The 12,550-nt window shown below is 40.5% G+C and overlaps 1 protein-coding gene across 1 annotated transcript in view; it reads right to left on the reverse strand.

Moving 5' to 3' along the window:
• Positions 1-12,550, reverse strand: part of LOC101588020 (cytochrome P450 2C23-like) — a 63,886-nt gene that overhangs the window by 38,837 nt on the left and 12,499 nt on the right. The window contains exons 3-5 of the mRNA XM_004625546.2: positions 7,358-7,507; positions 6,538-6,698; positions 5,552-5,728 (exon numbers count right to left, since the gene is read on the reverse strand). Of these exons, the coding sequence (XP_004625603.1) occupies positions 5,552-5,728; positions 6,538-6,698; positions 7,358-7,507 (488 nt within the window). The remainder of the gene's footprint in view (positions 1-5,551; positions 5,729-6,537; positions 6,699-7,357; positions 7,508-12,550) is intronic.

Below are 12,550 nucleotides of genomic sequence, written 5' to 3' on the forward strand. Positions count from 1 at the left end.
CTAGGAAGAATGTATGCAATGTGTTAATTATTGAAACTGTCCTACCAATTTGGTTTGAAACTGTCTCATTGCTATTTGTTTCTCAATAAAATTATGGGAAAAAAGAATAGTTTGGATATTTGTATTGTCAATTTTTGCTGGTATTTGAAAGAAGCAGTTAATGCTTAATTTTCTCTTTTTACTCTGATTTTTTTCTTTTGAATTTCTTATAACTTCTTCGTTATTGTTTTGTTTTTTATTTTTCTTTAAATGAATTTTACATGTTTATATATGGCAGTCCATAGCATCATGTAATACAGCAACACTGTTGAATTGCTATTACTTTGTTTAGTGAAATCGTGTATCATTTCTACTGCTGCTTTTTTTAATTATCATTTTTTATTCTTTAAAAATAAAAAAAAAAACATATCCCTTGCTTTTGGGTAAGAAGAATCAATATAGTGAAAATAGCTGTACATCTAAAGCTGTTACACAGATTTAATGCAATTTCAATCAAAATTCCAGTAGGTTATCACATGGAATTTAGCTCAGTGGCACAGCATGTGCCTGGCAAGGATGAGATCCTGAGTTCAGTTCCTAGTTTTAAAAATGTGTAGAATCCATATCTCATAGCATTAGAGAAAACAGTCCTACAATTCACTTGGAACCAGAGGAGACCTAGAGTAATAAAGGCAATTCTGAGCAGCGAAGGAAAGGCAGGGGACATCACAATCCCTGACTTGAAATTATACTACAAAGCTACTTTGAATAAAAAACAAACAAACAAACAAACAGCATAGTACCGGCAAAAAGCCAGACTTGAGGATTAAAGGAATAGTTGAGAAGATTTAGAAACAACTCCAGACATAGTCACCTTACCTTTGACAAAAGTGCCAAACACATTCACTGGAAGAAAGATAGTCTCTTTAATAAACGGTGCTGGGTAAACTGGCTTTGCACATGCTGAAAATTAATATTAGACCCATGTCTTTTACTGTGCTCTAAGCTAAAATCAAAATGGAACAAAACATTAAAAAAGAAACATTAAATCAGCTGGAAGACAGAAAAGGTAGAACTCTTGAGATTGGCATAGGCAAAGGCTTTATGATCAGAACCCCAGTTTCAGAGGAACTATCACCAAGATCCAACAACAGGGATATCATCTTGTTAAATAGCTTTTGCACAGCAAGAAAAGCTATCAACAGAATGAAGAGACACCATGTAGGGTAGGCAAATATTTTTTGCCAGCAATTCTTCAGACAAAAGATTACTATTGAGAATATATAAAAAAGCAAAAAAAAAAAAAAATCAGATCTCTTCCATATTGGAAAGACCAAACCCAAAAATGGGCATCTGAGATGAACACACACTTCTCAGGTGCAAAAACATGAAAAGAAAATAAATATATGAAAAAAATGTTCAATATAACTAATCATTTAAGAGATGACAACTAAAACAACTAAAATTCCATCTTACTCCAGAAAGAATGACTATTATTAAAAAATCAATAACAAATGCTGGAGGGGCTGTGGAGAAAAATACCACTCTTCTTCACTGTTGGTGGAAGGTGGACTGGTGCAACTACTGGGAACAATCAGTGTGGAGCTCCCTCAAAAATATGACTAGCATTTCCATTTAAGCCAGTTATTCCCCTCGTTGCTCCCTTCCCCCAGAATCAAAAGCATCATACAACAGCAATATATGCACACCCATTTTTAAAAAATCTTTTTGCGATAGGGTCTTGTTACGCAGTTCAGGCTGGCTATGGGCTCACTTTATAGCCCAGGCTGGTCTCAAACCTGCAATGTTCCTCCTGCCTCAGCCTCTCAGAGTGCTGAGACTACAGGTGTGTGCTACCATGCCCAGCTGCGCACCCATATTTATAGTGGCTCATTTTGCAACAGCCAAATCTTGGAAGCAGTCCAAATGCCCATTAACTGGTGAATGGATAAAGAATATATATTTCTTTTATACAATGGAGTACTACTCTGCCATAAAGGGGAGGCTTGAGACATTTCTAGGTGAATGGATGGACCTTGAAGCCATACTCTCAAGTGAAACAAATTGGACACACATGTGTAAATACCACATTGTTTCTCTGATGTGAGATGCTGAAAGTACAAGTAGGGATCAAAATGTATAACAGGTGCTGTGAAGTAGGCAGAAAATGTACAAATGGGGAGGGGAATAAAGGAGGGGGAGGAGGAAAGGAAAGAAGGGAAAAGTAAAAAAAAGGGAAGGATAAAAGTAAAATTGAAGCAAAGCTTTTGTAAATGGGGAGGAAAGGAGGGGTTGAAAGGAGTATAGCGGAATGGGGAAAAACAAGAATCGACTTATATAATGTACAGGTACAAATTCTCTATAAGGAATGTGACAATTGTGTATATCTAAAATGTACCAATCAAATGTGATTGAAAACCATTTTTTGAGACAGGGTCTCATCACGCAGTACAAACTGGCCTTGAACTAACTTATGTAGTGCATATGAGCCTCAGACTCACTGCAATTCTCCTGCCTCAGCCTCTCCAATGCTGGGATTGCAGGTGTGCACCCCCTCACCTGGCTAAGAATCTTTGATGGCAAAGAAATTTGAGAAGACAGAAATATCAAAATGCATTTTGTTGATGTTTTAACTCTATAATTTAACAAAGTAGGATGGATTTTACTGTTTTATTTAGTTCTTAACACAACCCATATCTTTTATGTAGTAAGGGTATAGAGATCTAATATTTAAAGGAAATAGAACGAAACCTGTAGGACAAAGGAACATTTAAGAAGTTTCTATCCATCTTCTATTGATAGCTATCTTCTAGAGAAACAGAAATAGAGCAAAGATGAGAAGAATGAATGGTGTAAAGTCTAGATAGTCCTTTTTTTTTTTTTTTTGACACAGGGTCCCACTGTGTTGTCCAGGTGGTCTAGAATCCCTGGGCTCAAGTGATCCTCTTACCTTCATCTCCCAAGTAGCTGGTACTGTAGGAGTGTGCCAACACACCTGGCTTCAACTTTCCTTTTGGCTTTATTTGCAGCCTACTTCGGTGGGCCTCAAGAGCTAAGCATGCATAGTGCCAACTGGCACTGGTCTCTGCCGGGTGTCCCCTGAGTTGGTGCCGTCCACTTACAGAAGCAGGGACCTATCAGCTCATCTCTTAGATTTCCTAACTCACTGCCCATACTGCTGGTATTCCTAAGAGATTTTGCTTCCCTAAGTTTTCAAATCAATTTGTTTCTCTTAACGCCCACCCTCAGCTGACTCCCCGATGCTTCAGCGTTTCTCTTGCCTCAGCCTTTCTTCCTTCCCCTCATAATTTCACGGCGCCTTCTGCTGCAGGATGCTGCACACTTTGTTTCCTGCTTGATATACTTTTCTTTGGAACCTTCACATCCGTAATCTACATTCGTTCTTCAGCTCGCAGCTCAGCTGTTACCTATGCAGGAAGCTGTCCAGCCAGCCTTAGTTACAAGTCACTGACTCCCAGGAGACTGGCACTGGTGCTGCCGCCATATTCTCCCAGAGCAACTACCATTTCCCTTGGCAGTGCTTCATTGTTAGCTGCTTGTAGGCTTGGTCTCGCTTTCTTCTCCAGCCTGGATTCAAACTCCTGGGCTCAAGCGATTCTGCTACCTCGGGCTCAAGCGTAGCTGGGACCTAGGTGCGAGCTCCTGTACCCAGGTTGGTTCTGTGTGTTACAAATTTGTTGCTGCTTGTTTTTGTGATCTTTGCACGAGACTATTAGCTTTATTAAGACAAAGGACATATCACTACTACTTAAGTAGTAAATTTATTTGAAGAGTCTTTACAACAGCTCAACCATCATGCTAGTTGCTTGCGATCCAAACCACTGAAACTCAGCACCGCCCCAGCCCTTTTACGGCAGCAGTGACTACAAAAGTAAATGAAATAAATATTTCACTAAACAGTGGAAATGCTGTGAAAGAAGACTGCAGGGTATGCATTTGTTCATTGTCTTATTCCCTTTATCCAGCAAATCTGAGGGAACAGAGTCAGCAATCATTCTGAATGATTGAACCAATGACTAGCCTGGTGGTTTTTCTTTTCTTTCCCAGAGAAATACCTGGCTGGTTCTTTCACTATTCAATTAGAATAAATAGGGTGTTTCCATGGACTTCCTTACAAAGTAGAATAAGTTAAATTGGTTCACCTGATTCTAGAGAAGTTTGTGAAAAGTGAAAGGGACATCGGTATTTTCTCCTTGGCCTGTTTCCAGGAAGACAATCCCCATGGAGGATAGTATCACAGGTTATCACTGTGTGCTCTAATCTGCATGCTTATGACACTGATGAGTGGGATTTTCATTTCATTTGTACGTATTTTGGGTCCTTTACATGAATGTTGATCATCTCAGGGCTCAAAGCATAATTTTCAGATTTTTAGTTGTAATATGTACTCGTATATTTAACGTGCAGGTTCCTGCGATGCTGGCATTTTTGCATTCAGTGGCATTCTGTGCATGTGTGGGTCTGCTATAGCTGCTATTCTCTATGCTCGATACTACTCAGAGGATATTTGTAGTGTATTTACTTTAGAATCCTCATCTAGACCAATTTCAAACAACAAATTTATTTCTATGTATAAAGGGTCTTCAAAATATGGTAAATTTTACAACTAAAACTATTTATTATAGTAAAAAAAAAAACCAACACCACCTCATTGCCATTCATTCCCCTCAAAATATTTCCTCGGTGTCAGTCATTCTTATTCCATCATTCTCGCCACATTCTGAAGCAGTTCTCGAAGTCCTCTTTCCTGAGTGTTTTTATGAGTTTATGGTAAAAGAATACTGCTTCCAAGTGCGAAGGCTCTAAAAACACTGTGGTGTGTCCTCACCCATCATACTCGTGAGGTCTAGAGCCACGTGACTTCCGGCTCTTCTCCAAACCGAAATGATCATGAAAGGTAAATGCTATGAACTGATTAGGGACGACGAGACAATGAAATGATTCAGGACAACGAGGGCCACGATGGTGCGACAGAAATATGAAAAGGGACTTTCAGAACTGCTTCGAAAAGCGGTGGGAATGAGGGGTGAATACGTTCAAAGTGCGGGGGAGTTTTGAGGGAAATGAATGGCTGTGTTTCTTTTATTTTAATAAATTTTAAAGATTTTGATATTTACTGTAGGTTTCAATCCACTTTGTAAAAACATAATCAAGTTTTTAATAATGTATTGGTCTCTGACATGGTCTCTGGAAGGCACTGTGGCAAACATGGCTACGTGAGTGTAAATGGTATGTAGAGAAATTTATCTATTTTATCTACTCAAGGTAATTACGTATTTAAAAATTGCAAAATAAATGCATATTTAGCTATCTTAAATATGTATTGAGGACACATAGATATCAATGTCCAAATATAGAAAGTAATAGAAATATAAAGGAAAAAGAAGACCTTGAGACTATTTTTGAATCTCCATTGAAGGATAGTGGTAGATCCCATGGCCATAAACTACCAAAATACCAATGATCACCTACATCGTATGATCAAACTTTTCTGCATTTTCAGAGTGATAAAATATAGTATCAGAAAGAGGCCGTCTGGCATGCATAGTACCTGCTCCATCTTGCTGAGGAAACAGTCGATATAGTCACGCGGGTTAGCAGGGTCCAAGGACGCTTGGTGCTCCTTCACCTTTTCCAGAATGAAATTTTGAACATCATAAAGTCTTTTTGAGAATACTTTGTACTTTCCAGGGAGAAGCTTCATTAGTATTGGCCAAAGATTGTATATCTAAAAATGGAAACAAACAAATAAGGACCCCCCTCCCAACACCAGACACTCAGGTGGGAGGAGAGGGTGGTTTCTGAGTGGTCTGCTTAGGACAGAAGGTGATCATTATTCACAGAAGAGCATCCCTTGCCCATCACCTTGCTCCTCCCACCTTTATTTATGTATTGTTATTATTTTATGTATTCAGTACAGGGCCTACACGGTCTCACTGCATAGATCAGACTCCTAGTGATTCTCCTGTTTTCAGCCGCCCAAGCACTGGGATTATAGGCACGCGCCAACATGCCCAGTCTCAGTCACCGGCTCAGCATGACCCAGGGGCGGGGCGGCACAGCAGGGTGACAGGGATTGAACCTCAATCTCCGCGTCTGCCTAAGCGGGCACTTTAATCTGCTGAGCTATCTAGCCGGCCTCTTCCCACCGTTATCAACGTCAGAGTCAGAGAAGGGAGAAGATTGCAGAGGGATGGAAAACCTCGACAACTGTCTATGGCTCTGTCTCTTATCTCTTGACTTGCTGGGACCCAAATCGAGGGTGTCACACATGCCAGGCAAGTGCTTTGCCACTGAGCTACACACTCAGGCCACTCCATTTTCTTCCATGCGAGTAAACCGGTCAGGGCACACAGCTTCCCTGGAGGCTGGCTTAGGTGCCAGAGCACTTGCCCGTGCAGCACGTCAAAGGGATGGAGCCATGCTCGTGCTGGCGCTTTGCTCTTGGACAGGCTGGGGAACTCACAGCCCTTTATTCTGCATTAGGAACCAGGGACCAAAGAGAGCAGCCGTAGACACAGACAGCCTCGGCCTTACCTGGCACCATCGAGAGTTTACTTCCTTAAAATTTTCATTTAACAGATCCATGAGCGTGAGGAATTTCTTATCCTTGTATTGGAAATGCTCATTAAAGAGGATGGAACAGATCACATTGCAAGGAGCACAGGAAAAGACGAAGGTGGGGTCAAAGGGCTGACCTGATACGAGGAAAGTACAACCATAATACTGAGAATTTTAATCATCCTGCATTAGAATTTCAAGAACCAAGCTTCCCTCTTGTAAGACTTATACATACAGTTTATTTTCCTCTACATTTCCTTAAAATAGAATGTAGGTATCTTGAAATAATATTATTTACATTAATATTTAGAGTATATACACTATTAACATATGATTAGTGTTGTAGCAGGTGATACTATATGCTCTATATTATGCTATTCTGATAACATGTTATTATAGAATACTGAATTATTAATAGTAACAATAGCAATAACAATCTAGAGCATTTATATTATGTTGGATTCCGTGTAACTGCTTCACATATTGTATTATTTCATCTTGATTTTGAGTTTGGGTTTTAGCCCAATTTTTCAGCTGAAGAAAACGTGTTCTAAAAAGTTAAGCAATTTGTCCAAATATACACATCTAGTGAGTGTGAAGGTTGGAAAACGCATGCAGACACAAGCACTCCAGAGTGGCAGTAGCTTTGGAAATCATTTTGCTCCCCCTCTTATTCCTCCCCAGCTCCCTGATGAAGAGGGCACGTCCTGGGTCACAGTGACTCTCAGAGGAGCCGGATGGGGCGATGTGTATAGAAAGGGCCTTTGTCTCCAAGGGGACAGCTAGTGGAATTTACCTGCTGTTTTCCTCAGCTCCTTCACGAGGCAGCGGGCTTCCTCCTGGACTCTCTCCTCAATGGTTCTCTTCCCCATCCCAAAGTTCCTCAGGGTCATGAGGGAGAAGCGTCGCATGCACTTCCATCTCTCTCCATGACTGAAAATGAGTCCTAGGAAAAGAAACAAAGAACGAAACAGTGTTTTGTATCTAGAGTCCAAGTTTTTCTAAAGCTATTTTCTTTTTTTCCAAATTTTATTTTATTTTTATGTATTTAGTACAGGGTCTACAGGGTCTCATTATGTATATTAAACTTGTAGTGATTCTCTTGATTTCAGCCTCCCAAGTGCTGGGATTACCAGGGTGCGCCACCACACGCAGTCTCAATGGCCATCTTAGTGTGTCGTGGGGGCTGGCATGGCAGGCTGGGGATTGAACCCCGGCTGCTGAGCTCTGCCTAAGCAGGAGCTTTAGTCTGCTGAGCTATTTGGCCAGCCCTATAAACAAAATTTTTTAAAGCAGTTTTAATAGAAATAGCAGCTCTTAGTGACTTCAAGTTATATATTGTTCATAAGTTGACTCATTTCAGTTTTCCATATTCATAGAAGCCTTATCAAAATTCTCCGCTAGATCTGAAACTACATCATCAGCGTCTCCAGTAGTAAGTGGTGCTTTCTTTAGCCATAGACTGAGCACAGCTTCAGCCAGTCTCCATTAATTAGTCAGACTGCACCAATGTGGGTAGCAGGGTTTTTTCTTTTTGTTTTTGTTTTTTGTGGAACCGGGGATTGAACTCGGGCCCTTGCACTCACCTGGGAAGCGCTTATTCTACTGAGCCATCTCCCCAGCCTGGGTAGCAGTTTTGCCAGCTACTTCATCTCAGCATAGCCCATATTGGTGAATATTTCCTAGTAGAGATGCTGGAACTTTAGAGTTGTTAATGTGGCCCACTGTTCTTTAGTTTCCAAACAGATTAACCCATAAATACCAGAGATACCGCTTACTCATAGGACAACTGAAGGTTTTGCTATCTGCTGTACCCTTGTATGGGGCAATTACACCTATTTAAATGAGGTATACGTGTGCAGAAATGCAAGATGCAGCTTAAGTTATGTTTTAGTGCCCAAACAACTTCGCCTGAAGAATAGCATTTTCATAGCACCATTGTGTTGACTAAACATGACAATGTATAAAAGCTTCTTGGTAGGGTACCTGGCAAATAAAAAGTACTCATACATGTTAGCTGTTGTAGCAATCATCTACTTGATTTTAGGACCATTTTTATACCATCTTTAATGCAAAAGATAAGTATGTATTTGGTGAAAATGTTTATTTAATCATTAAACTGGACATTTGGATATTTCCAAGTTTTTTTGATATTAATTCTTCTATCTAATGAATGTTCATTGATCTCCTTCTATACACCAAGTAGGATCCTAGAAATGATAGCATTGTGAATATTACCACCTATAAATTATTTTCTTTATCTTTGATTATTTCTCAAGGTAGGTTTGTAATTGGGATTCAGGCACTGGGATGTTCTGGTGGGAGAGTTTGACAATAAGGGAAAAGAATCATTAGATTGTAATTGACAGGGATGTGTCTTTAGGCAGCGACAAGGGGCCTTGAAGGACAGTTGTGTGTTCCCAGGAATGACTTTTTGAAGAGTGAGTTTATCAGTCAAAGACCTTTTTGGACAAGTTTCTCTCTCAATATTTAAAACAGAGAAAACCTAACCCAGATTTAAGGGGCTGGAAACACTGAAAGGTCTAAGCAGGGACAGCAAGCCACCTCAGTCACCATCTGTAGCAGAAGGTTGCTACTGCTCCCAGGGGAACAGGAACACGGAGGTGTTGGCACCACTGCAGTGCAGCTGAGGGCTACCTGTCAGGGGCCAGCTGCCCGGCAGCGGATCTGTCCTGAAGGAGCTGGAGAGGCGGGCGACAGGCAGCTCTTAAAGAGGCCCCTGGGTTCACCTCTCCTCGTCTTCTCCAACCTCCAGTAGCACAGTGGAAATAGGATGAAAGTGTCTGTGGGAACAGTGAGGAGGGGAAAAGCGAGCTGGAGGAACATGTGGATTGAGATTTTCCTTGAGGCTTATAAGTGGTGGTTTAAAGGGAGGCCAGTCTAATCATTGTAAGAATTTCTCTAGCGGCGTTTATCATCAGCGCACAAACACAGAGATGAGAGACTGGAATTGTTCTGGGGCTGGAGTACATGCGTAGGAAAACAGAATGGAGAGAGATGGGGCCAATGCGTGCGTGCGTGTGTGTGCGTGTGTGCGTGCGTGTGTGTGTGTGTGTGTTTTGTATTTTAGGGAAGGATCTACAGGGTGTTCAGGGCCTTACTATTAGATTGGACTTGTAGTGATCCTCCTATTTACAGCCTCCCAAGAGCTGGGATTACGGGCATGTGCCACCACGCCCAGTCTCAATCACTGTCTCAGCGTGCCCCAGGGGGAGGGCCGGCATGGTAGGCCTGGGGATAGAACCCCGGCTCCTGAGCCTGCTTGCAGGCGCTTTAATCCACTAAGCTATTTGGCCAGCCCTACCAATTAGTTTTAATATGATAATAATAATAATAATAAGCTATATGAAGGGTATTTTGATATGTTGCTATCAGTTAAAATTTTAAGGTCAAGCCTCTTCACAATACCCAGTTCAGAAGAGAATTTCATATGCCTTATTACCACATCTACAAATTCAAATACTTTTTGCAAATTAACCTAGGAATAAGATCCATAGTTGGACTGCACAGTTGATGCCAATCACCCTACAGATGCTGGGAATTCTCATACGACACTTCACGCAACAAAGACCTGTTCAAACAACAAAACGAAACTCAATGGCTATAGAAGAAATAATAGCAGGAATCAACAAAGCAAGAGAAACAACTAATAGAGGGATAAGACAGCCTACACAATGTGTGAAAATCTTTTCTAGCTCTTATTTTTAAAAAATTGTTTAGCACATATTTACCATCCATAGTAATCACATCCATTACAGGGAATTTGTACCTGTACATTATATATCTTAATTCTTCTTTTTCTGTCCCCTCCCTTCAATCTTTTTTCCTTTCCTCATTTATAAAAGCTTTGTTTCCATTTTTCCTTCTATTCTTTTGTTTTTTAAATCACTTTTCCCTTCCTTCTCTTCCCCTCCCCCTCCTTTCCCATTTGAACATTCTTCCTTTTTCCAGCATCCATCCTGTATTTTGCTCCTTGTGTGTGTGATTTATGGTCACACTGAAAATTATGGTCTTGAGATACATCCATTTAGCGACAAATGACTCCTGCTTCTGGCAGGATTAGTACTCCATTATATATAAATACCACGTTTTCTTTATCCATTCATCTGCTCACAGGCAGACAGGCTTTCCCCAAGATTTGGCCATTATAAATTATGCTGGCATAAATGTGGGTGCACGTATCGCTGTGGTGTGATGCTTTTAACTCCTTCAGGAAGATGCTTAGAAAAGGAATAGCTGGGTCAAAAGGAATCTCTAGGAGTCTCCATACAGATTTCCATAATGGTGGTGCCAGTTTATACTACCACCAACAGTGCAGAGGGCCTCCCTTCCCCCACTGCCTCATTAGCGTTTGCTACTGGCTGGTCTCTCGATGGCCATTCTTTCTGGAGTGAGCTGGAATCTCAGTGTTGTCTTAATTTTCTAGCTCCTCTTTGACAGACAATGAATATATGAGGAATTTTAAAACTTAACACTAAAAGAATCAAGTAACAAAATGAGAAACCCAAAGAATTACATATGGCCAACAAGTACATGGAAAAATGTTCAAAATCTTACTCTTTTTGTGTGTATGACACTTGGAATTGAACCCAGGACCTTTGTGATAAGCTGCACCCCCAGACTTTAAATTATAAATTGACTGTTTTATTTTTTATTTTGAGACAGGACCTCACTAAATTACTGAATTCTCCAGGGTGGGCATAAACTGGCAATCATCCGCCTCAGCCTCCCAGAGTGTTGGGTTTGCAGACATGCATCACTAAGCCTGCCAGTATCATCGGCCATCAGGGAAATGCAAATAAAAATGATACTGTAATGCTCTCTCACCCCATTCAGAAAGGCATCATCAAGGATACAGAAAGCAAATGATTGTCTACGGCCATACCACCCTGAACACGCCCGATCTCGTCTGATCTCGGAAGCTAAGCAGGGTCGGGCCTGGTTAGTACTTGGATGGGAGAAAGCAAATGATGGGGAGAATGCAGTGGGGGGTTTTCCCCACATGTGGCAGGAATGTGAATTAAGGTAGCCACTATGTAAATCAGTAAGGAGGCTCCTCACAAAACGAAAAATAGAGCTGTCATGTAACCCAGCTGTACTGCTCCTTAGTGTATAACTGAAGGAGTTAAAAGTTAGAGTACTACATGGATTCCCATGTTTACTGCAGCACGATACACAATAGCCAAAATATAGACCAACATAGGTGCCCATCACAGAATAATAGATAAAAAGATGTGGTCTATACACATAATGGAGTATTATTCAGCTGTAAAGAAGAATAAAATTATTCCATCTCCATTTTCTTGAAAATAAGACCTACTCAGAAAACAAGTTCTGGCATAATTTTAGAAGAGACATACCATGAAAATGAGCTCTACTGCACTGCAATATAATTAGGCTAGATTTGTTTCCTAGGCAGGTCTTATTTTCAGGAAAACATGGTGCGTCAGCAGGATATGGCCATGTTAGAAAAAATAAACCAGAGTCATACAGGCAAATATCTTGTGTTTTCCCTAATTGGTGGAATCTTACAAAAATGAAAGTAAAAGGGAGATTATTACTGGATAAGAGGAGAATAAGAAGAGGGAAGGGAGGGAGTTGTAAAGGAGGGTTGTAGGGAGATGAGGGAGAGGAAGATGAATGCATCATTATGAGATCATGATGAAACACATTTAGTGAGGTGAAAAGGCACCACTAAGTGAGCCAGCGGGTTATAGAATAACATAGGTCACACTGTCAATTTTTATTTTTAAAAATGCATCAATATATGGAGATCTATCAAATCATCTAGAAGAATAATGGTAACTTTTAACCTATCCCTGGGAGTGAGACACTGAGCACATTTTCTATACTGTTTGAGGGTATTTTTCGACTTGTGCTATTATGAAATGTTTCTAGGTGGAGGAAATAAAGAATTGGTAAAAGTATGTGAGATGATGAGTATATTGATTAGCTCGATTATAGCAAT

The sequence above is a fragment of the Octodon degus genome, unplaced genomic scaffold (genome assembly GCF_000260255.1).
Source record: "Octodon degus isolate 3935 unplaced genomic scaffold, OctDeg1.0 scaffold00010, whole genome shotgun sequence".
Lineage (NCBI taxonomy): Eukaryota > Metazoa > Chordata > Mammalia > Rodentia > Octodontidae > Octodon > Octodon degus.